At 42.8% G+C, this 23867-nt stretch overlaps 1 protein-coding gene across 1 annotated transcript in view; it reads left to right on the top strand.

Moving 5' to 3' along the window:
- The window catches only part of LOC130119126 (sodium channel protein type 4 subunit alpha B-like), a 256811-nt gene that overhangs the window by 134792 nt on the left and 98152 nt on the right, over window positions 1–23867 (top strand). The window contains exons 13-15 of the mRNA XM_056287542.1: window positions 3465–3566; window positions 4201–4557; window positions 19273–19472. Coding sequence (XP_056143517.1) covers window positions 3465–3566; window positions 4201–4557; window positions 19273–19472 — 659 coding nt within the window. The remainder of the gene's footprint in view (window positions 1–3464; window positions 3567–4200; window positions 4558–19272; window positions 19473–23867) is intronic.

The raw sequence follows: 23867 nt of genomic DNA, 5'->3' as shown, positions 1-23867 counted from the left end.
AGGGAAACTAAGCCGAGGGCAAACAGGTCTAGGCTGAACGAAGGCTAAAGTGAACAAAGGCAAGCACGACTTTTTCAAGCCAAGACTTTGTCAAGTAGGGACTGCTCTTTTTAGATCCGGTCAGTCATCTGTATTTTATGTACCTAGTATAGACTATGTGTTTCCTTCGCATTCCTCTCCTTTCCTCTTCCCGGGGCTGGCATAGACGTTGGGTCACTCCTAGGCGCTGTGACCCTACCAATCTCATCTATCCCACTCTCTTTACTCACGTTGAGCAAGTGGTGACGAGAGGGCTCTGGAATTGCCAGTCTGCGGTGCCGAAAGCTGAGTTAATCTCAGGCTACACATCCTTGCTCTCCCACAACGTTCTTGCTCTAACTGAGACCTGAATCATGCCAGAAAACACTACCACACCCGCAGCTCTGTCTGATGTGTACTCTTTTTCTCACACTCCCAGAGCTGGGAGGCGGGGTGATGGTACTGGCTTGTTAATCTCCCCGAAATGGAAATACTCTCTTGTTTCAGTTCCACAATTTTCTCTGCCCTCTTTTGAACTTCATGCAGTTACTGTCTCTTATCCAGTCAAACTCACCATTGTGGTTGTGTACCGCCCACCAGGCCCCCTTGGTGAGTTTCTGGAGGAGCTTGACACACTTGTCTCGCACTTGACTCACACTTCCCTGTTGATGAGTCTGCACTTATCCTTCTCGGTGACTTCAGCATCCACACTGACAAGCTAGAGCCTCTTCTCTCTTTCCTCTCCTCCTTTGACCTTCGCCTCTCACCCTCTCCTCCTACCCACAAGGCCAGCAACCAGCTGGACCTTATCTTTACTAGAAACTGTCCTATTTCCAATCTCTCTGTTACTCCCCTCCAGCTCTCTGTCCACTATTTCATGTCCTACTTTTTCTCCTTCTCCTTTCCCCCCTCAGCCCCTCCCCCTATCCACATGGGTTCCACCCGTAGACACCTCCACTCTCTCTCTACCACTGATCTTTCTTCCTCTGTTACCTCTATCCTCCCTACACCTGAATCTTTCTCTCTCCTACCCCGTGACACTGCTACTGATCTTCTTCTTTCTACCCTCTCCTCTTCTCTGGACATTCTCTGTCCCCTCACCTCCAGGCCTGCACAACCAACTCCACCTGCCCCTTGGCTGACCGACTCAGTACGTACCGACAGACGGAGCCTAAGAGTGGCAGAGCGCAAATGGAGAAAAGGCAAACTCCCAGGGGACCTTCTCAACTTCCAATCTCTTCTTTCCACTTTCTCCTCCTCCCTTTCTGCTGCTAAGGCTGCCTTCTATCGCTCTAAAATCCTATCCTCTGCCTCTAATCCTAAGAAACTCTTTGAAACCTTCTCTACACTTCTTCAACCCCCACCTTCTCATCCTACTTCCTCCCTCCTCCCTGATGACTTCGCTAACTTCTTTGACAAGAAGGTAAACGACATCAGATCCCTCTTTTCTCACCACCCGGTTAGTGCTCCTTGCACTAGCCCACCCTCTGCACTCTCCCTCATCTCTCCATGTCCCACCCTACCCCACCTCGCTCCCCTCTCCCCCGATGATGTCCTCAACCTCATCACATCCAGTCGCCCCACCACATGCTCCCTTGACCCAGTCCCCTCCCCTCTTCTTCAGTCTATAGCACCTGAACTCCTTCCCTTTCTAACTCACCTCATCAACACCTTCCTCCAGGCAGGGTGCTTTCCATCTGCCTTCAAGACTGCTAGAGTCACCCCCCTTCTCAAGAAACCATCACTTAACCCCTCTGATGTCAAAAACTACAGACCGGTTTCCCTTCTACCGTTTCTATCCAAAAGTCTTGTACATGCTGTTTTTAGCCAACTTTCTCTGCACCTCCATAATTAATAATTTATAATTTTGAAGGAAGAGTATGTCACGAGTGTGCTGGAGGTGAAGAGAGTGTCAGTCAGAGTGATGAGTATGAAGCTTGAAATCGGGAACAATTTGTTGTCATTTCTTTCATGTACTTATGTACACAAAAGAAATGAAATTTAGTTTCACCCAGCCCACAGCAGTGCGACACAAAAGATAAAAACACGCATCCAAAATTTCCAAAAACGACACCACCAAAAACATACAAAAACAGAGAGAACAAAGCAAAAAAACAACAGCACACAAACAGTTAACAACACGGACCACTCAGTGCATCACAGTCCAAAATAATCACTGTCCAGAGAGCGAACGCCAGCTAGGATGACTGTCGGAACTGCTGGTCTGCATGGGCTAGCAGTTAGCTTCGCCTGCCCCGCTGTCAAGGGCGCACCGCCCGCCCTTGGTGCTTCCTCTTTGTGTGCAGCTCCAGGCAGGGCCGTGGTCCCTGGGCCTACCGGACACAGCACACCAGGCTCCCTCAGCTGGTCCAGCACCAGCTCTCCCAGCCAGACACCTTCGACACACTTCCCCGCACTCCACATGATGACGCTAAAACACAGTCAATGCTAGGCGAGGCTGCCGTTAGACTGCCCTCGGTGTTATCGGAATTGCCAGTCTGCATGGGCTAACAGTTAGTTTAGCCTGCCCTGCTTCCGCGTCTCGTCAGACCGCCCTCGGTGCTTCCTTTTCGGGTGCAGCTCCAGGCAAGGCTGTGGTCCTTGGGCCCACCAGACGTGGCAGACCAAGCTCTCCCAGCCGAGCCAACGCTAGCTCTCCCAGCCATTAAACGAAAAAAAAAAATCTAAGATCAAAATAAAAACTTCACAAATGACACAAACGTAGACGTAGACATGGACAAAGACACTGCATAGTCGGTACTGGGTGAAGCCACAGCAAACATGAGTTCGCGCCTCCATCTTCCCACGCCGGAAGTGTCAAAGGTGTATTGATGAATGTTATCAGCGCATATGCCCTGCAAGTTGGGTGTGAGATGGAAGAGAAGGAAGAATTCTGGAGTGAGTTGGATGACATGGTGGAGAGGGTACCCAAGGAGGAGAGAGTGGTGATTGGACCGGACTTCAATGTGCATGTTGATTAAGGGAACAGAGGTGATGAGGAGGTGATGGGTAGGTATGGTGTCAAGGAGAGAAATGTGGAAGGACAGATGGTGGTGTATTTTGCGAAAAGGATGGAAATGGCTGTAGTGAATACATATTTCAAGAAGAGGGAGGAACACAGGGTAACGTACAAGAGTGGAGGAAAGTGCACACAGGTGGACTATATCTTATGTAGAAGGCGTGATCTAAAAGGGATTGGAGACTGCAAGGTGGTGATAGGGGAGAACCTAGCTAGGCAGCATCGGATGGTGGTCTGTAGGATGACTTTGGAGACCAAGAAGAGTAAGTGAGTTAAGGCAGAGCCGAAGATCAAATGGTCAAGTTTCTTACCACAAACTGTTGTCTTGCTGTCATTGTGTTGGATTCCTTGCCAAAAAGTGGGAACATAGTGCAGCTCCTTTGGAAACCTTTGTGTGTTTCTAACTTGTGTTGTTGCCTTGATGCAGGTGGGCTGGAACATCTTCGATAGCATCATCGTCACCATGAGCCTCGTGGAGCTGGGGCTGGCTGATGTTGAAGGCCTGTCTGTGCTACGCTCCTTCCGACTGGTCTGTACAACAATATATCAGCAATTACATTATGTTAGCAATCACTACTGCAGAGTAACAGTTGCTTTTAGGTGTCAAAACAAACATTCACATGTAATTTAACCTGAGAAATTGTTGCTGACACATTAAAAGACATTTACACAACATTACTCTTTTATTAATGACACGATCATGCAAATGAAATATTAAGATGATGATGTGCTTTGACAGTCGTATGAAATAAACATAATTATAAAGCAATGTAATAGTGACAGATGTCACTTCAGTGAAAAGTGCATTTCACAATTTAATCAAGATTTAAAATGTAACAAATCAGGAAATTATGGAAGGCTAAATGACCCTACACACAATTTGTTTTCATTTGGCTGCATAAAAACCAACACAGCATTATGACTTTCAGTGAGAGTAGCCGGAAGTAGAAATATCTAACCCCAATAACAGAATCAAGACTGACTCCTGATCCAAGCAACCCACTTGACAGTACAAAGATAAACACACTGCTTCGTCCTTGGTCTCTTTCTGATTGACCGACTGTCAATGTGTTGGGATATGTTTCATGTGTTTATATGTCGGTCTTTTTTTCTGCCTCTCTTCTGTTGTCTCTCTGTCTATTTCTGCATCTGAAATGCTCTAGATGCGTGTGTTTAAGCTAGCCAAGTCCTGGCCAACACTCAACATGTTGATAAAGATTATTGGGAACTCAGTGGGTGCCTTGGGGAATCTCACCCTAGTGCTTGCCATCATCGTCTTCATATTTGCTGTGGTGGGCATGCAGCTCTTTGGGAAATCCTATAAAGACTGTGTGTGCAAGATCGCAGCAGACTGTGAGCTCCCACGCTGGCACATGACAGACTTCTTCCATGCCTTCCTCATAATCTTCAGAGTGCTTTGTGGTGAATGGATTGAAACCATGTGGGACTGCATGGAGGTTGCAGGTCAAACTATGTGTCTCATTGTCTTCATGCTGGTGATGGTGATAGGAAACTTAGTGGTAAGTAAATCTGTCTGTCTACATACTTATAAAGAAAGAGTGAAAGAGGAAGAGAATGAGACAGATGGGTGACAGGTAGAGTTGTCAAACTTTATATTTGAAATTATGTACGTTTGCAAACATCATTCAAGTCAAATGTATTACTCAATAGTACAGGTTGGTATGGCTCCTTCTGAGACTGATGTGATATGCAATACGTGATCAATGCTACAATGCATTAAAAACACATTTTAAGCAGCCAGCGATTCAGTATGATACAATATCGCCCTGTTTCGACGTGATACAATATCACCCTGTTTCAATATGATACAATATCGCCCTGTTTCAATGTGATACAATATCGCCCTGTTTCAATATGATACAATATCACCCTGTTTTGATATATAATATTACCCTGTTTCAATATGATAAAATATCCCCCTGTTTCAGTATGATATAATATCACCCTGTTTCAATATGATACAATATCACCGTTTCAATATGATACAGTATCACCCTGTTTCAGTATGATACAATATCACCCTGTTTCAATATGATACAATATCAACCTGTTTCAATATGATATATCACCCTGTTTCAATATGATATAATTTCACCCTGTTTCAATATGATACAATATCGCCCACTTTCAATATGATACAATATCACCCTGTTTCAATATGATACAATACCGCCCTCTTTCAATATGATTCAATATCACCCTGTTTCAATATGATACAATATCGCCCTCTTTCAATATGATACAATATCCCCGTTTCAATATGATACAATATCACCGTTTCAATGTGACACAATACGATGAGTTACGATAGGACATTCAATATAGTGCAAAACTTCCATTTTAATCCTACTATACCTATGACAATGGTACAAGAATAATCAAGAACAACTCAGTCAAGAATCAGAATCAGAAACTCTTATTGCCAGTAGGAATTTACCTTGGCATTGATGGTACAATTAGTAGAGCAAGAAAAATACTGTGTTAAATAAAATGAAATAGAATCTGATTTTATTTATATATAAAAATCAGATTTTATTTTATTTTATTTAACACAGTATTTCATGCCATAAGCAGTCATCAGAATCATCAGATTGACAGCTGATGATTGCTTATGGCATGAAGTACTGTGTTAAATAAAATGAAATAAGATCTGATATATATGTATGTGTGTATATATATAGATGTAATAAAACAAATTCTTACATCTATATTGATATTCCGCTCCTCATTAGTTGAGCACTTTTATCAACACCATTGACGATTTCCGAAAAAAGCCGCTATATATATATATATATCCATCATCCATTATCCAAGCCGCTTATCCCACTTAGGGTCGCGGGATGCTGGAGCCCATCCCAGCAGTCATTGGGAGGCAGGTGGGGAGACACCCTGCACAGACCGCCAGGCCATCACAGGACTGACTCTCACACACACATTCATACCAATGGACAATTTAGTACGGCTGATTCACCTGACCTACATGTTTTTGGACTGTGGGAGGAAACCGGGGCACCCGGAGAAAACCCACACAGACACGGGGAGAACATGCAAACTCCACACAGAGGGCGACCTTGGATGACCCCCCAGGTTGGACAACCCTGGGGCTCGAACCCAGGACCTTCTTGCTGTGAGGCACTACATGTGGCATTGTTATTCGCCTTTTCTTATGAAATGCAGCAGTCAGTGATGCCACCGATGGTCAAAATTGTGGTTGTGTTTCAGATTGAATAAATTACTACATATTATTTCCAATTTACACTCTTCACTATTTTTTATAAGGGTGGGGGTACCTGCAGTCACTGTATTGTTTATAAGGGTGGGGACACCTGCAGTCACTGTATTGTTTATAAGGGTGGGGACACCTGCAGTCATTGTATTGTTTATAAGGGAGGCGACACCTGCAGTCAGGTGAGACTAAAGAGGTCAGTTAGATGATGATGAAACGTATGTGTCAGTATACTTTGTGTCCAGATGAACTGATTCCACCTTCCTGAACTTTCTGACCTGGATTATTGAGCATGCATCAAGACACTTGCACAAACTCTCTGCTGTGGAGACAATTTGGAACAACTTTTGGATACAATGGAAAAGGAATTGAGCAGGATTAAGAGTTGGTTTGATGCAAATAAACTAACTTAATTTAAGCAAAACAAAGTTTATAATCGTTGGGAATCGATCTACCAACTCAGAAAAAAACTCAAAATAAATGATGTAGAAATCGAAAAATTAGCTGAAATTAAATTTCTCTGGCAATTTATGTATGGCTTCCATTTAATTTGTTGTCTATTAATAAATAGACAACAAATCACACATCCAATCTTCAACCTTCAGAAAAGAGCTATACGAAATGTAAATTCAACCTATCACAGAGAATCAACACATCCACTTTTTATCAAACTAAAAACACTAAAATTTAAAACGTTTGTTTTTTTTTATCTATCCAACTGATGTACAGTGTAATAAATCAACCCTTACATGTTACTATCTAAGGCTTGTTCCAGCTGAGATAAAGTAAACACAATTTGAGAGGAACCCGTGTATTCAAAAAGCCACCAATAACGACAGATGCAGAACATCAGTGTTACAACCAAGTCAATTGGTTTGTGGAATAACTGCAGTGATGAGCTGAATACATGTGGTACTCTATCTTGACTAATGAACAGACACTGTCCAGAAATAACAGACTGAATGCTTATGAGATGGACAAGTGATGAGCTGAAAACATGTGGTACTCTTTCTGGACTACAAACACTGTCCAGAAACAACATACTGTACAGTTATGAGATTGACCAGTGATGAGCTGAAAACATGTGGTACTCTATCTTGACTACAAAGACTCTCCAGAATCAATATACTGAACAGTTATGAGATAGGCCAATGATGAGCTGAAAACATGTGGTACTCTATCTGGACTACAAAGACTCTCCAGAAACAACCTACTGAATGGTTATGAGATGGACCAGTGATGAGCTGAAAACATGTGGTACTCTATCTGGACTACAAACACTGACCAGAAACAACATACTGAATGGTTATGAGATTGACCAGTGATGATGTGAAAACATGTGGTACTCTATCTGGACTACAAAGACTCTCCAGGATCAGTATACTGAACGGTTATGAGATGGGCCAGTGATGAGCTGAAAACATGTGGTACTCTATCTGGACTACAAACACTGTCCAGAAACAAAATACTGAATGGGTTTGAGATGGGCCAGTGATGAGCTGAATACATGCGGTACTCTTATCTTGACTACAAACACTGTCCAGAAATAACATACTGAATGGTTATGAGATGGACAAGTGATGAGCTGAAAACATGTGGTACTCTTTCTGGACTACAAACACTGTCCAGAAACAACATACTGAACAGTTATGAGATTGACCAGTGATGAGCTGAAAACGTGGTACTCTATCTTGACTATAAAGACTCTCCAGAATCAATATACTGAACGGTTGTGAGATGGGCCAGTGATGAGCTGTAAACATGTGGTACTCTAACTGGACTACAAAGACTCTCCAGAAATAACTACTGAATGGTTATGAGATGGACCGGTGATGAGCTGAAAACATGTGGTACTCTTTCCGGACTACAAACACTGTCCAGAAATGACATACTGAATAGTTATGAGATGGACCAGTGATGAGCTGAAAACATGTGGTACTCTTTCCGGACTACAAACACTGTCCAGAAACAACACACTGAACGGTTATGAGATTGACCTGTCATGAGCTGAAAACGTGGTACTCTATCTTGACTACAAAAACTGTCCAGAAATAACATACTGAATGGTTAGGAGATGGGCCAGTGATGAGCTGAAAACATCTGGTACTCTATCTGGACTACAGTGACTCTGTATAATCAATATACTGAACGGTTATGAGATGGGCCAGTGATGAGCTGAAAACATGTGGTACTCTATCTGGACTACAAAGACTCTCCAGAACCACATACTGAACAGTTATGAGATGGACCAGTGATGAGCTGAAAACGCGGTACTCTATCTGGACTACAAACACTGACCAGAAACAACATACTGAATGGTTATGAGATGGGCCAGTGATGAGCTGAATACATGTGGTACTCTATCTTGACTACAAACACTGTCCAGAAATAACATACTGAATGGTTATGAGATGGACAAGTGATAAGCTGAAAACATGTGGTACTCTATCTGGACTACAAAGACTCTGAAGAATCAATATACTGAACGGTTATGAGATGGGCTAGTGATGAGCTGAAAACATGTGGTACTCTATCTGGACTACAAAGACTCTGCAGAATCAATATACTGAACGGTTATGAGATGTGCCAGTGATGAGCTGAAAACATTTGGTACTCTATCTGGACTACAAACACTGTCCCGAAACAACATACTGAATGGTTATGAGATGGGCCAGTGATGAGCTGAAAACATGTGGTACTCTATCTTGACTACAAAGACTCCCCAGAAACAACATACTGAACAGTTATGAGATGGACCAGTGATGAGCTGAATACATGTGGTACTCTATCTTGACTACAAACACTGTCCATAAATAACATACTGCATGGTTATGAGATGGACAAGTGATGAGCTGAAAACATGTGGTACTCTTTCTGGACTACAAAGACTGTCCAGAAACCACATACTGAACAGTTATGAGATGGACCAGTGATGAGCTGAAAACATGTGGTACTCTATCTGGACTACAAAGACTGTCCAGAAACAACATACTGAACGGTTATGACATGGGCCAGTGATGAGCTGAAAACATGTGGTACTCTATCTGGACTACAAAGACTCTCCAGGATCAACATATTGAACGGTTATGAGATGGACCAGTGATGAGCTGAAAACATGTGGTACTCTATCTGGACTACAAACACTGTCCAGAAACAACATACTGAAGGGTTATGAGATGGGCCAGTGATGAGCTGAAAACATATGGTACTCTATCTGGACTACAAACACTGTCAAGAAACAACATAATGAATGGTTATGACATGGGCCAGTGATGAGCTGAAAACATCTGGTACTCTATCTGGACTACAAAGACTCTCCAGAATCAATATACTGAAGGGTTATGAGATGGACGAGTGATGAGCTGAAAACGTGGTACTGTATCTTGACTACAAACACTGTCCAGAAACAACATACTGGGTGGGTTTGAGATGGGCCAGTGATGAGCTGAATACATGTGGTACTCTATCTCGAGTACAAACACTGTCCAGAAATAACATACTGAACAGTTATGAGATTGACCAGTGATGAGCTGAAAAAGTTGTAGTCTATCTGGACTACAAAGACTCTCCAGAAACAACATACTGAATGGTTATGAGATGGACCAGTGATGAGCTGAAAACATGTGGTACTCTATCTGGACCACAAACATTGTCCAGAAACAACATACTGAATGGTTATGAGATGGACCAGTGATGAGCTGAAAACATGTGGTACTCTATCTGGACTACAAACATTTTCCAGAAACAACATACTGAATGGTTATGAGATGGACCAGTGATGAGCTGAAAACATGTGGTACTCTATCTGGACTACAAGGACTCTCCAGAAACAACATACTGAATGGTTATGAGATGGGCCAGTGATGAGCTGGAAACATGTGGTACTCTATCTGGACTACAATCATTTTCCAGAAACAACATACTGAATGGTTATGAGATGGACGAGTGATGAGCTGAAAACATGTGGTACTCTATCTGGACTACAAAGACTCTCCAGGATCAATATAATGAATGGTTATGAGATGGACCAGTGATGAGTTGAAAACGTGGTACTCTGTCTTGACTACAAACACTGTCCAGAAACAACCTACTGAATGGTTATGAGATGGACCAGTGATGAGGGGAAAACATGTGGTGCTCTATCTGGACTACAAACACTGTCCAGAAACAACATACTGAACGGTTATGAGATGGACCAGTGATGAGCCGAAAACATGTGGTACTCTGTCTGGACTACAAAAACTCTCCAGAAACAACGTACTCAACAGTTATTAGATGGACCAGTGATGAGCTGAAAACGTGGTACTCTATCTGGACTACAAACACTGTCCCGAAACAACATATTGAATGGTTATGAGATAGACCAGTGATGGCTGAAAAAGTGGTACTCTATCTGGACTACAAACACTGTCCAGAAACAACATACTGAATGGTTATGAGATGGACCAGTGATGAGCTGAAAACATCTGGTACTCAATCTGGACTACAAACATTTTCCAGAAACAACATACTGAATGGTTATGAGATGGACCAGTGATGAGCTGAAAACATGTGGTACTCTGTCTGGACTACAAACACTGTCCAGAAACAACATACTGAATGGTTATGAGATGGGCCAGTGATGAGCTGAAAACATCTGGTACTCTATCTGGACTACAAACACTGTCCAGAAACAACATACTGAATGGTTATGAGATGGACCAGTGATGAGCTGAAAACATCTGGTAATCATTCTGGACTACAAACATTTTCCAGAAACAACATACTGAATGGTTATGAGATGGACCAGTGATGAGCTGAAAACATGTGGTACTCTATCTTGACTACAAACACTGTCCAGAAACAACATACTGAACGGTTATGAGAGGGGCCAGTGATGAGCTGAAAACATCTGGTACTCTAAATGGACTACAAACACTGTCAAGAAACAACATACTGAACGGTTATGACATGGGCCAGTGATGAGCTGAAAACATCTGGTACTCTATCTGGACTACAAAGACTCTCCAGGATCAACATATTGAATGGTTATGAGATGGACGAGTGATGAGCTGAAAACATGTGGTACTCTGTCTGGACTACAAAAACTCTCCAGAAACAACGTACTCAACAGTGATTAGATGGACCAGTGATGAGCTGAAAACGTGGTACTCTATCTGGACTACAAACACTGTCCCAAAACAACGTACTGAATGGTTATGAGATGGACCAGTGATGAGCTGAAAAAGTGGTACTCTATCTGGACTACAAACACTGTCCCTAAACAACAAACTGAATGGTTATGAGATGGACCAGTGATGAGCTGAAAACATGTGGTACTCTATCTGGACTACAAACACTGTCCAGAAACAACATACTGAATGGTTATGAGATGGACCAGTGATGAGCTGAAAACATCTGGTACTCTATCTGGACTACAAACCTTTTCCAGAAAAAACATACTGAATGGTTATGAGATGGACCAGTGATGAGCTGAAAACATGTGGTACTCTGTCTGGACTACAAACACTATCCAGAAACAACATACTGAATGGTTATGAGATGGGCCAGTGATGAGCTGAAAACATCTGGTACTCTATCTGGACTACAAACACTGTCCAGAAACAACATACTGAACGGTTATGAGAGGGGCCAGTGATGAGCTGAAAACATCTGGTACTCTATCTGGACTACAAACACTGTCAAGAAACAACATACTGAACGGTTATGACATGGGCCAGTGATGAGCTGAAAACATCTGGTACTCTATCTGGACTACAAAGACTCTCCAGGATCAACATATTGAATGGTTATGAGATGGACGAGTGATGAGCTGAAAACATGTGGTACTCTGTCTGGACTACAAAAACTCTCCAGAAACAACGTACTCAACAGTGATTAGATGGACCAGTGATGAGCTGAAAACGTGGTACTCTATCTGGACTACAAAAAATGTCCCAAAACAACATACTGAATGGTTATGAGATGGACCAGTGATGAGCTGAAAACATGTGGTACTCTATCTGGACTACAAACACTGTCCCGAAACAACATACTGAATGGTTATGAGATGGACCAGTGATGAGCTGAAAACATGTGGTACTCTATCTGGACTACAAACACTGTCCAGAAACAACATACTGAATGGTTATGAGATGGACCAGTGATGAGCTGAAAACATCTGGTACTCTATCTGGACTACAAACCTTTTCCAGAAAAAACATACTGAATGGTTATGAGATGGACCAGTGATGAGCTGAAAACATGTGGTACTCTGTCTGGACTACAAACACTGTCCAGAAACAACATACTGAATGGTTATGAGATGGGCCAGTGTAGAGCTGAAAACATCTGGTACTCTATCTGGACTACAAAGACTCTGCAGAATTAATATATTGAACGGTTATGAGATGTGCCAGTGATGAGCTGAAAACATGTGGTATTCTGTCTGGACTACAAACATTTTCCAGAAACAACATACTGAATGGTTATGAGATGGACCAGTGATGAGCTGAAAACATGTGGTACTCTATCTGGACTACAAACACTGTCCAGAAACAACATACTGAACGGTTATGAGAGGGGCCAGTGATGAGCTGAAAACATCTGGTACTCTATCTGGACTACAAAGACTCTCCAGGATCAACATATTGAACGGTTATGAGATGGACGAGTGATGAGCTGAAAACATGTGGTACTCTGTCTGGACTACAAAAACTCTCTAGAAACAACGTACTCAACAGTTATTAGATGGACCAGTGATGAGCTGAAAACGTAGTACTCTATCTGGACTACAAACACTGCCCCAAAACAACATACTGAATGGTTATGAGATGGACCAGTGATGAGCTGAAAAAGTGGTACTCTATCTGGACTACAAACACTGTCCCTAAACAACATACTGAATGGTTATGAGATGGACCAGTGATGAGCTGAAGACATCTGGTACTCTATCTGGACTACAAAGACTCTGCAGAATCAATATATTGAACGGTTATGAGATGTGCCAGTGATGAGCTGAAAACATGTGGTACTCTGTCTGGACTACAAAAACTTTCCAGAAACAACGTACTGAACAGTTATTAGATGGACCAGTGATGAGCTGAAAACGTGGTACTCTATCTGGACTACAAACACTGTCCCGAAACAACATACTGAATCGTTATGAGATGGACCAGTGATGAGCTGAAAACATGCGGTACTCTATCTGGACTACAAAGACTCTCCAGAAACAACATGCTGAACAGTTATGAGATGGACCAGTGATGAGCTGAAAACACGTGGTACTCTATCTTGACTACAAACACTGTCCAGAAACAAAATACTGAATGGGTTTGAGATAGGCCAGTGATGAGCTGAATGCATGTGGTACTCTATCTTGACTCCAAACACTGTCCAGAAATAACATACTGAATGGTTATGAGATGGACAAGTGATGAGCTGAAAACATGTGGTACTCTTTCTGGACTACAAACACTGTCCCGAAACAACATACTGAATGGTTATGAGATGGACCAGTGATGAGCTGAAAACGTGGTACTCTATCTGGACTACAAACACTGTCCCGAAACAACATACTGGATGGTTATGAGATGGGCCAGTGATGAGCTGAAAACGTGGTACTCTATCTTGACTACAAACACTGTCCAGAAACAACATACTGAACAAAGCTGCGCTAGAAATACTATGTAAAAATTAGTGGATCAATGGATTCAATCAATCCATTGATTCCACGAATCAATGGATTCAAGATGGAACATTGAAGCTATGCGACAGAAGATGCAGAGCCAAGGCTCTGAAGTACAGCTCTGAAGAATGCAAGGAGGAATACAGAAAATATAACAGAAAAGTAGAAGCTGCGATGAAGAAATATAAGGATCAATGGATTGAACAAGAATGTTGGAAGTATTGATAACCTGAGGCACAACAATGCTAAAATGGCTTTCCAAACAATGAAGAAATTAACTACAGAAAAAAACGTAAAGACATATGCTGTGAACAACCCAAATGGAAAACTGATCTCAGACAAAAAAAGTGATTAGAAAGAGGAGAGTGGGATACTGCAATGATCTTTACAATTGTGACCTCAATGAAAATCAGGAGGTATGCAACCAACTCATAGTTGATGAGAACAAAGGTGCAGAAGACGAAGATCACATCTTAAGATGCGAAGTTGAAGAAGACATCAAACATCTGAAAAACGACAAAGCACCTGGAGCAGACAATATGCAAGTGAAACTAATCAAAAATGGTGGCAACGAAGTTATAGACATCTTACTTGGGATCTGCAACAAAATGTATAGCCTGAAGAAATGGCCTACGCAGTGGAATGCTTCGGTACTGATTCCACTTCCAAAGAAATTAAACTTGAATTTATGCAGCAACGACAGAACCATTAGTCTAATCAGCCATGCGAGCAAGGTAATGCTCAGGATCATTCTCAGGAGAATCACACCACAAATTGAGCAGATTCTTGCTGAAGAACAAGCTGGTTTCAGGTCTGGAAGAAGCACAACTGAGCAAATCTTCGGTTTGAGGGTTCTTTGCAAGAAATTTTTAGAACATCAACGAGAAGTCCATCACAACTTTATTGATTTTAAGAAAGCTTTCGACAGAGTGTGGCAACAGGCTCTATGGAAAATCATGAGAAAACATAACATCAACAAACACCTTGTCCAAGTTATCGAAGCTCTTTATAAAGATTCGTAAAGCACAGTACTAGTGGACAGCGCACTCGGTGACTGGTTCACTACAACAGTAGGATTGAGACAAGGTTGTTTACTCTCACGGTGCCTTTTCAATGTATATCTTGAAGAGATTGTCACCAATGCTATGGAGGGTTTTGAACCAACTCATAATTGGCGGAAGAAAAATCACCAACCTTCGCTTTGCAGATGACATCAATCTAATCGCCAGCAACAGGGAAGAACTAGCTGAAATAACCAGAAGACTGGACAAGGTGGCTAAGAACATGGGTATGTTGATCAGTACTAAAAAATGCAACAAAAGATCACCCGAGGAGGGAGATTGAAGAGCAGAACACGGAAATCATTGTTCGCAGCAAAAAACTTGAAGTCACAACTTTCAAATATTTCAGATCTGTGATTAATAAAGATGGAAGTTCGGAAAAGAAATTAGGAGCAGAATCGCGATTGCAACCAGTGCAATGACCAAGCTCAACACGATCTGGAAAGATAAAAACCTTGGAATGAAGTCAAAAATGCAACTGCTCCGCACCATCATAATAGCAACTCTTCTATACAGTGCAGAATCCTGGACCCTAACAAAAGCTATGGAGAAAAAAAATATTAGCCTTTGAACTTAGAGCACATAAAAGAATGCTGCAAATCCCATACACAGCACATATCACCAACATTGAAGTGCTGAACAGAGTTAAGGAAGCTATTGGTCACCATGATAGTTTACTGACAATGGTAAAAAAATTAAACTGGTGTGGGCATGCTTGCCAAACGGAAAGGACACTTACAAAGGTAGTGGAGGCGGTGGAGAGTTGCAATGGATAGGGAACGGTGGAAGAGACTTCTTGAGGCATCAGCTGTGCTCCTATGACATCCATAGGTTAAGGAACATGATGATGATGATGAGTATATAGTGGGTGGGGTAATAGGCGTATCTAGTAGGCAAGCTAATAAGGGTACATAGTAAATGGGTAATAGGAGCAAATAGTGGGCAGGATAATAGAGGTACATAGTGGGCGGGGTAATAGGGTTATATAGTTGGAGGGTAATGGGGTATATTGTGAGCAAGGTAATACGGGTATATAGTGGGCGGGGTATAGGGTATATAATGGGCATGGTAAAAGGAGTATATAGTGGGCAGGGTAATAGGGGTGGATATGGGGTATATGGTGGGCAAGGTAAAAGGAGTATATAGTGGGCAGGGTACTAGGGGTGGATATGGGGTATGGTGGGCAAGGTAAAAGGAGTATATAGTGGGCAGGGTACTAGGGGTGGATATGGGGTATATAGTGGGCAAGGTAAAATGAGTATATAATGGGCAGGGTAATAGCAGTATATACTGGGTGGGGTAATAGGGGTATATAGTGGATTGGGTAATAGTGGTAAGTTGTGGGAAAGGTAGCAGGAGTATCTAGTGGACGGGGTAATAGTGGTATACAGTGGGTGGGGTATTGTGTATATGGTGGGGGTTGTAATCAGGGTACACGGTGAGCTGAGTAAAAGGGATCTATGGTGGGGGAGTAATGATGTATATAGTTGGTAGGGTAATAGAACTATATAGAGGATAGGGTAATATGGGTATATAGTAGGTGGGGTAATAGGGGTAACTAGTAGTCAAGGTAATAGGGATACATAATGGGTGGAGTAATAGGAGAAAGTAGTTGGCAGGATAATAGAGGTACATATTGTGGGGAATAAGTTGAGCTAGTGGAGAAAGTACATCCTCTGCTGGGCCTTTTTGATGATTGTGTTTATGTTGGATACCAGCTTAGGTCCTGGGAGATTGTGGAACCCAGAAATCTGTAGGTTTTCACCGTAGACACTGTGCTGTTCCGTATGGTGAGGGGGGCAGTGTCAGGGGTCTCCTCCTGAAGTCCATCGTCATCTCCACTGTTTTGAGCATGTTCAGCTCCAGGTTGTTATGGCCGCACCAGAGGACCAGCTGATCTACCTCCCATCTATATGCATACTCGTCACCATCTCAGATGAGGCCAATGATGGTTCTGTCGTCTGTAAACTTCAGAGTTTAACAGACCAGTCGCCTGAGGTGCAATCATTTGTGTAGCAGGAGAAGAGTAGAGGGGAGAGCACACATCCATGGTGGGCACCAGTGCGGATTGTCCGGGTGCTGGATGTGATTTTCCACAGCCTCACCAGCTGCCTCCTGTCTATCAGGAAGTTCATAATCCCCTGGCAGATGGGGGCTGGTACCGTGAACTGGGTGAGTTTGGAGTGGAGGATATCTGGGACAGTGGTGTTGAACATTGAGGTGAAGTCCACAAACAGAACTCTTGCATTTGTCCCTGGGGAGTTGAGGTGTTGGAAGATGTGGCGCAATCCCATGTTGACTGCATCCTCCTGCAAGGTTTCGAGCAGGGAGCATGTGATTTCCTTCAAGTGGGCCAACAGCAGTCAAAGGATTTCATGACCACAGACATTAGGGCAATGGGCCTGTAGTCATTTAATCCTGTGATACGGGGTTTCTTGGGGACCGGGATGATAGTGGAGCTCTTGAAGCAGGAGGGGGCTTCACACAGCTCCAGTGATCTGTTGAAGATCAGTGTGAAAATGAGAGTCAGCTGGTCAGACCAGACTTAAAGACAGGAGGGTGACACACCATCCGGGCCCAATCCCTACCTGGTCTTCTGTCTCTGTAAGAGCTGGCACACGTCTTCAACACAGATCGTGAGTATGGGTGGGAGTTCGGTGGGGAGGGGGGAGTGGCTGGCAGGGAGTGCAGTTGGTTGTGTGTTGTGGCTGCAGAGGGGGAGGGGTTTGAAAATGTTGCTTTTCAAACTTGCAGTAAAACCCATTTAGGTTGCAAGCCAGTTGATGGTTCCCTGCAGTGTGTGTGTGTGTGGGGGGGGGGTTCTCCTGTAGTTGGTAATGTCTTTCAAACCACTCCAGAATGGTGTTGGGTTGTTGGCAGAAAACCTGTTTTTCACCTTTTTGCCAGTCTGATCTCCCTTGTGAGTGTGTCGCTGGCTTTGTTATAACTGATCCTATCTTCAGGCCTGTAGGCTTCCTCTTTGGCCTGACGAAGCTGTCTGAGTTTAGCTGTGAATCAAGCCTTATTGTTGTTGAAGGTTTTGGTGGGGACACACATGTCCTCACAGAAGCTGATGTAAGGTGTCAGTGTCATTTAGTCCATCCAAGTCTGTAGATGCAGCCTCAAAATCACTCTAGTCAGTGCAGTGGAGGCAGGCTTGGGGAGCTCAAATTTTGACTCATTGGTCCATTTACTCACAGTTTCAACCACAGGCTTTGCAGATTGTAGTTTTTGCCTGTAGTTTGTGAGAAGATTAATCAGACAGTGATCAGAGAGGTCCAGGACCGCGCGGGGGACAGAGCGCTTGGTGTCCTTTAATATTGTGTAGCAATGATCCAGAATGTTGTTGTCTCTGGTGGGACATTTAACATCTGTCTGTATTTTGGCAGTTCATGGCTGAGGTTTGCTCTGTTAAAATCCCCAAGGATAATGAGTAGGGGGTCTGGATATTTGTGCTTGATGTTTGTAATTTGATCAGCAGGTGTTTTAACGCCTCTTCAACACAGGCCTGGGGTGGATACAGATACCGACCAGAATACATGATGAAAATTCCCGCTGTGAATAGAATGGTTTACAGTCAGTGAAAAAGGTCTCTACGTGATCTCTTCAACACTGTGACATCCATACATCGACCTTCATTTAGGTTGAAGCATATGCCCCCATCCCGTTTTTTCCCGATAGCTCCGTTTCTCGGTCCACCCGGAGGAGTTGGAACTGCGGCAGATGAAGTGTACTGTCCGTCATATGCTCACTAAGCCAGGTTTCAGTGAGACACAGGGTGGCAGATCTGGAAAAGTCCGAGTTTTTTCCATTTAGGAATAGCAGTTTGTCCATCTTGTTGGCCAGAGTGTCCCCGCTGTCGAAAATCCTGTGTGTGTGCAACCTTACATGGCCAATAAGCCTGATTCTGATTCTGATTCTGAGGGTTTCCTAAATCATTTTGTACCCTATGTAGTTCATGGAGTATCGCAAAAGCTGTCGACATTGTCAGACATATTGTCTGTTGAATGTCTGTAAATTGTGAAGGTGCTGCAGTTCAGAGTGGTCGTTGCCTTATTAGGATACTAAAAATGCTTCCTTTGTCACCTAAACATGTCAAAATCTTTGCTATATTGGTACATTTTCTAGAAGCATTTAATTGTAAAACCTTTTTAGATAATCCCATAAGGCTTATATAAATAATGTTGTGAAAACTCAGAGGGGCAGTAATAATACAAGTGATTCAGTTTTCAGCTAGCCCACTAAGAGATGTGTATCGCAGGTCCTGAACCTCTTCCTCGCCTTGTTGCTGAGCTCATTCAGCGGAGATAATCTTGCTGCTCCTGAGGAGGATGGAGAAAACAACCTTCAGATTGCCATCAACAGAATCAGCATAGCAGGAAGCTGGACCAGAAACTTGCTACTGGGACACTTATGGACACTTTCAGGGAAGAACCATGATGACCCAGTCCAGGCTGGTTAGTATCACTGGAACAATACACACAACTTGTCTTTACTACTACAGATGTTAATGATTAATCCTTAATCAATTAAGTACCGCTAAGAATTTACCAGACTAAAAATGTATCAACCGAGAATCTATTTTTTGTGTACCATTTTTCTGGAGCTCACATATATTAACTTTTATACCACAAGAGGGCGTCTTGATGCATGCTCAATAATCCAGGTAAGAAAATCAAAGGAAGGTTGAATCAGTTCGTCTGGGTACAACGTTTACTAACAGAAACGTTTCATCACTCAAGTGACCTCTTCAGTCTCACCTGACTGCAGGTGTCCCCCCCCCTTATAAACAATACAGCGACTGCAGGAACCCCACCCTTATAAACAATACAGTGACTGCAGGTGTCTCCACCCTTATAAACAATACAGTGACTGCAGGTGTCCCCCCCCCCCTTATAAACAATACAGTGACTGCAGGTGTCTCCACCCTTATAAACAATACAGTGACTGCAGGTGTCCCACCCTTATAAACAATATGGTGACTGCAGGTGTCCCACCCTTATAAACAATACAGTGTCTGCAGGTACCCCCCCCCTAAACAATACAGTGACTGCAGGTGTCCCGACCTTATAAACAATAGAGTGACTGCAGGTACCCCCCTCTTATAAACAATATAGTGACTGCAGGTACCCCCCCTTATAAACAATACAGTGACTGCAGGTGTCTCACCCTTATAAACAATACAGTGACTGCAGGTGCCCCCCCCTTATAGACAATATAGTGACTGCAGGTGTCCCGACCTTATAAACAATACAGTGACTGCATGTACCCCCCCCCCCCTTATAAACAATACAGTGACTGCAGGTGTCCCACCCTTATAAACAATGCAGTGACTGCAGGTGTCCCCACCCTTATAAACATTACAGTGACTGCATGTATCCCCACCCTTATAAACAATACAGTGACTGCAGGTATCCCCACCCTTATAAACAATACAGTACAACTGACTGCAGGTATCCCCACCCTTATAAACAATATAGTGGCATAACAACCGAAACCAATGACCAGTTTCATGTGCAAATATGGGTGTGACCATCAATCATGTGTACTATTCCAGAGGATTAAAATTAAATCTAAGAGTTGATGTGGTGTCCACATTACGTCTGTGGACACCACATCAAGTTCACCAGGGAGGATGTGGAAAATGACAGCTTAGTCTTCTTATATTGTGAAGTTGAAATTGGTGATGGGGGACATTTGATTGTTGCCGTTTACTATAAACCAACACCTACTGATCAGTCTTTAAGGTTTGACTCTCATCATCCACTGGAGCACAAACTAGGAGTCATCAGGACGCTGTACCACCGAGCTGACAACGTCCCCACCGACACAGTGGCCGGGGGAGGGGAGAAACCCCACATTAAACAGGTCCTGGTTAAATCAAAATCAAATCAAATCAATTTTATTTGTATAGCTCAATATCACAAATTACAAATTTGCCTCAGTGGGCTTAACAGCAACACAACAGCCTGTCCTTAGACCCTCTCATCGGATAAGGAACAACTCCCTAAAAAAAAACCGTTAACAGGGAGAAAAAATAGGAAGAAACCTCAGGGAGAGCACCAGAGGAGGGATCTCTCTCCCAAGATGGACAACATGTAATGGATGTTGTGTTTACACAATTTACACAATACAACATTGAAAGAGGTTAATACAATTATAATGGACTTATAAAAGTTATGAAGAATATGATGTGCAGGATGCCAAGCAGTGTCCAGACGCCATCGGAACAGTCCAGTACCCGAGCCACACAAATGGGATTAATAAAAAGAAAATGTGATGAGGGGAATGGCAGGCAGCGTCCAAGAGGCGACCACCATCACCACGGAGACCTGGGAGGAGAACTGACTGCACATGCACACAAGGGAGACTCACATGACACCATTCACACACAGAAAAAGAGAAAGGAGAAGACATCATTCAGAGAGAGAGAAAAGACATGAGAGAAGAGAACAGTTTGCAATAGTCAATAATCATAATCAATTAAGTCATCAATTAGTCATAATCTATACGCTATAATCTATACTCTGTAATCTATACTCTATAATCTGTAGGCTGTAATCTATACTCTATAATCTTGTTGGCAGAACAGTGGTTGGTAAATTCATTGAGACAGAAACTGACCCACCATGCAGTACAGGTTGTGAAGCACTCAGTTTAAAAGCAACTAATTTTAAACTAAGGAAAAATGATGAGTTTTGAATTTGGATTGAAAGGACTCAACAGACTCTGTTTGTCTAATGGCAGCAGGCAGGTTATTCCAAAAGAACGGGGCCCGAAAGGAAAAGGCCCTGCCACCAACTGACTTCTTTTTAACTTTGGGTACACACAGGAGCCCTATAGTTTGAGAGCGAAGAGCTCAAGATGGAATGTACGGTTTCAGGAGATTAGGCAGGTAAAATGAGGCAAGCCCATTTAGGATTTTATAAGTCAGTAGAAGCACCTTGTATTCTGATCTAACATGGACAGGAAGCCAATGAAGGGAGGCAAGAATTGGTGTAATGTGGTCAAATTTCCTAGATTTAGTTAGGATTCTAGCAGCAGCATTCTGAACACTCTGAAGACTTTTAGTACTAGAATGTGGCAGACCTGAAAACAGAACATTACAGTAATCAAGTCTGGATGAAAAAAATGCATGTATTAGAGTCTCTGCATCAGCCATGGACAGGAAAGAATGAATTTTAGCTACGTTATGTAAGTGAAAAAAGGCAGTCTTGGTGATTTCTTTAATGTGCTTATCAAAGGAAAGGCTGGGATCAAACGTAATACCAAGAGTTTTGGCTGCCACACTTTGTGAAACCACAGAATTGTCGATTGTTATCGTTACTTGATCAAATTGGTGTCTGTGTCTAGCAGGACCAATGACCAGCATCTCAGTTTTATCTGAATTTAAAAGCAGAAAGTTAAGTAACATCCAGTTTTTCACAGCAGCCAAGCAGGTCTCTAAATTAGTCATTTGAGAATGATCATCAGTCCTTATAGGTACATAGAGCTGAGTATCATCTGCATAGCAATGGAAATTTATTCCATAACTGCGCATAATTTGGCCAAGAGGTGTAATGTAAAGAGAGAAAAGTGTGTTGTTCGTCCGTCCCAGCGACGAGGACCATCTAGTCATCCTGTAGGGGCCGAATTCTGTGGGTGCGAAGATGACTGGTTAGTCCAATCTGCACCCTGAATGTTCTTTGGCAGTGTGGGCATGGGATAGTGGGAGTAGCTGGAGGGTTGCTGGCACGGTCTTTCCTGGCCTGCCTGCGGCTCTCTGCTGCAGCAATCCTGGCAGCCTCATATGTGTTCGCACCATTTCGGACAGCTGCGCGCCACTCTCCTCTGTTCAAAGCTTTCTGCTCCCATGTATTGTAGTTGATGGTGAAGGTCTTTAACGAAATCTTCAAGGTGTCTTTGAAACACTTGTTTTGACCACCATGGGAGCGTTTGCCTTGCTTGATTTCACCATATAACAGTTTCTTTGGGAGCCAGTGGTCTGGCATGTGAACTACATGGTCCACCCAACAAAGCTGTGATTGCATGAAGAGAGAAAAATAGAGGGCCAAGAACCAAGCTCTGAGGTACACCATATTTAACGTCAGAAAATTTTGATGTAATATTACTATAGCAGACACAGTGCGTTCTTCCAGAGAAGTAGGACTTAAGCAAAGAGAGAGCTAAACCAGAGACACCAAAATTACAATTTAATCTGTCTAATAGTATGCAGTGATCAATGGTGTCAAAGGCTGCACTGAGGTCCAGTAGTAGAAGCATAGAAGTAGAATCAGAGTCCATAGCTAGTAAAAGATCATTCACCACTCTGGTCAGAGCAGTTTCAGTGGAGTGACAGGGCCTGAAAGCCGATTGAAAAGGTTCATATAGATGGTTTTCTTTTGTATGGGTCGAAAGTTGTTGATACACAACTCTAGTACTTTAGAAGAGAATGGAAGATTACAGACTGGTCGATAGTTATTAAGAGACCCTGGATCGTGGTGCGGTTTTTTAAGTAGAGGTTTAACCACAGCTGTCTTAAAACTGCTGAGAACAGTGCCAGTAGTAAGTGATAATTTATCATTGTCTAGCATTGTGGGTCCCAGAAAAGGCCAGCGGTCTTTAAAAAGTTTTGCTGGTAAGGGGTCAAGTAGGCAAGCAGTTGGTTTAGAAGCTGACACGAACTTAGTCAAAGTATCAAGAGAGAGAGTCTGAAAAGCTGTAATAACTGGGACTGTCAGTGACTCATTGTATAGATATGCATTTGGTAAGACAGGATCTGCAGGAGTAGCTGGAGTTGAACAACTAATTTTGTTTAAGATCTCATCAACCTTATGGCAGAAAAAGTCTAGAAACTCATGGGCTGTGACTGGTGAG

The sequence above is a fragment of the Lampris incognitus genome, chromosome 10, assembly GCF_029633865.1.
Source record: "Lampris incognitus isolate fLamInc1 chromosome 10, fLamInc1.hap2, whole genome shotgun sequence".
NCBI classification, from domain to species: domain Eukaryota; kingdom Metazoa; phylum Chordata; class Actinopteri; order Lampriformes; family Lampridae; genus Lampris; species Lampris incognitus.
Note: the sequence above shows the minus strand (reverse complement) of the source record. Positions and strands in the feature narration are given on the sequence as shown.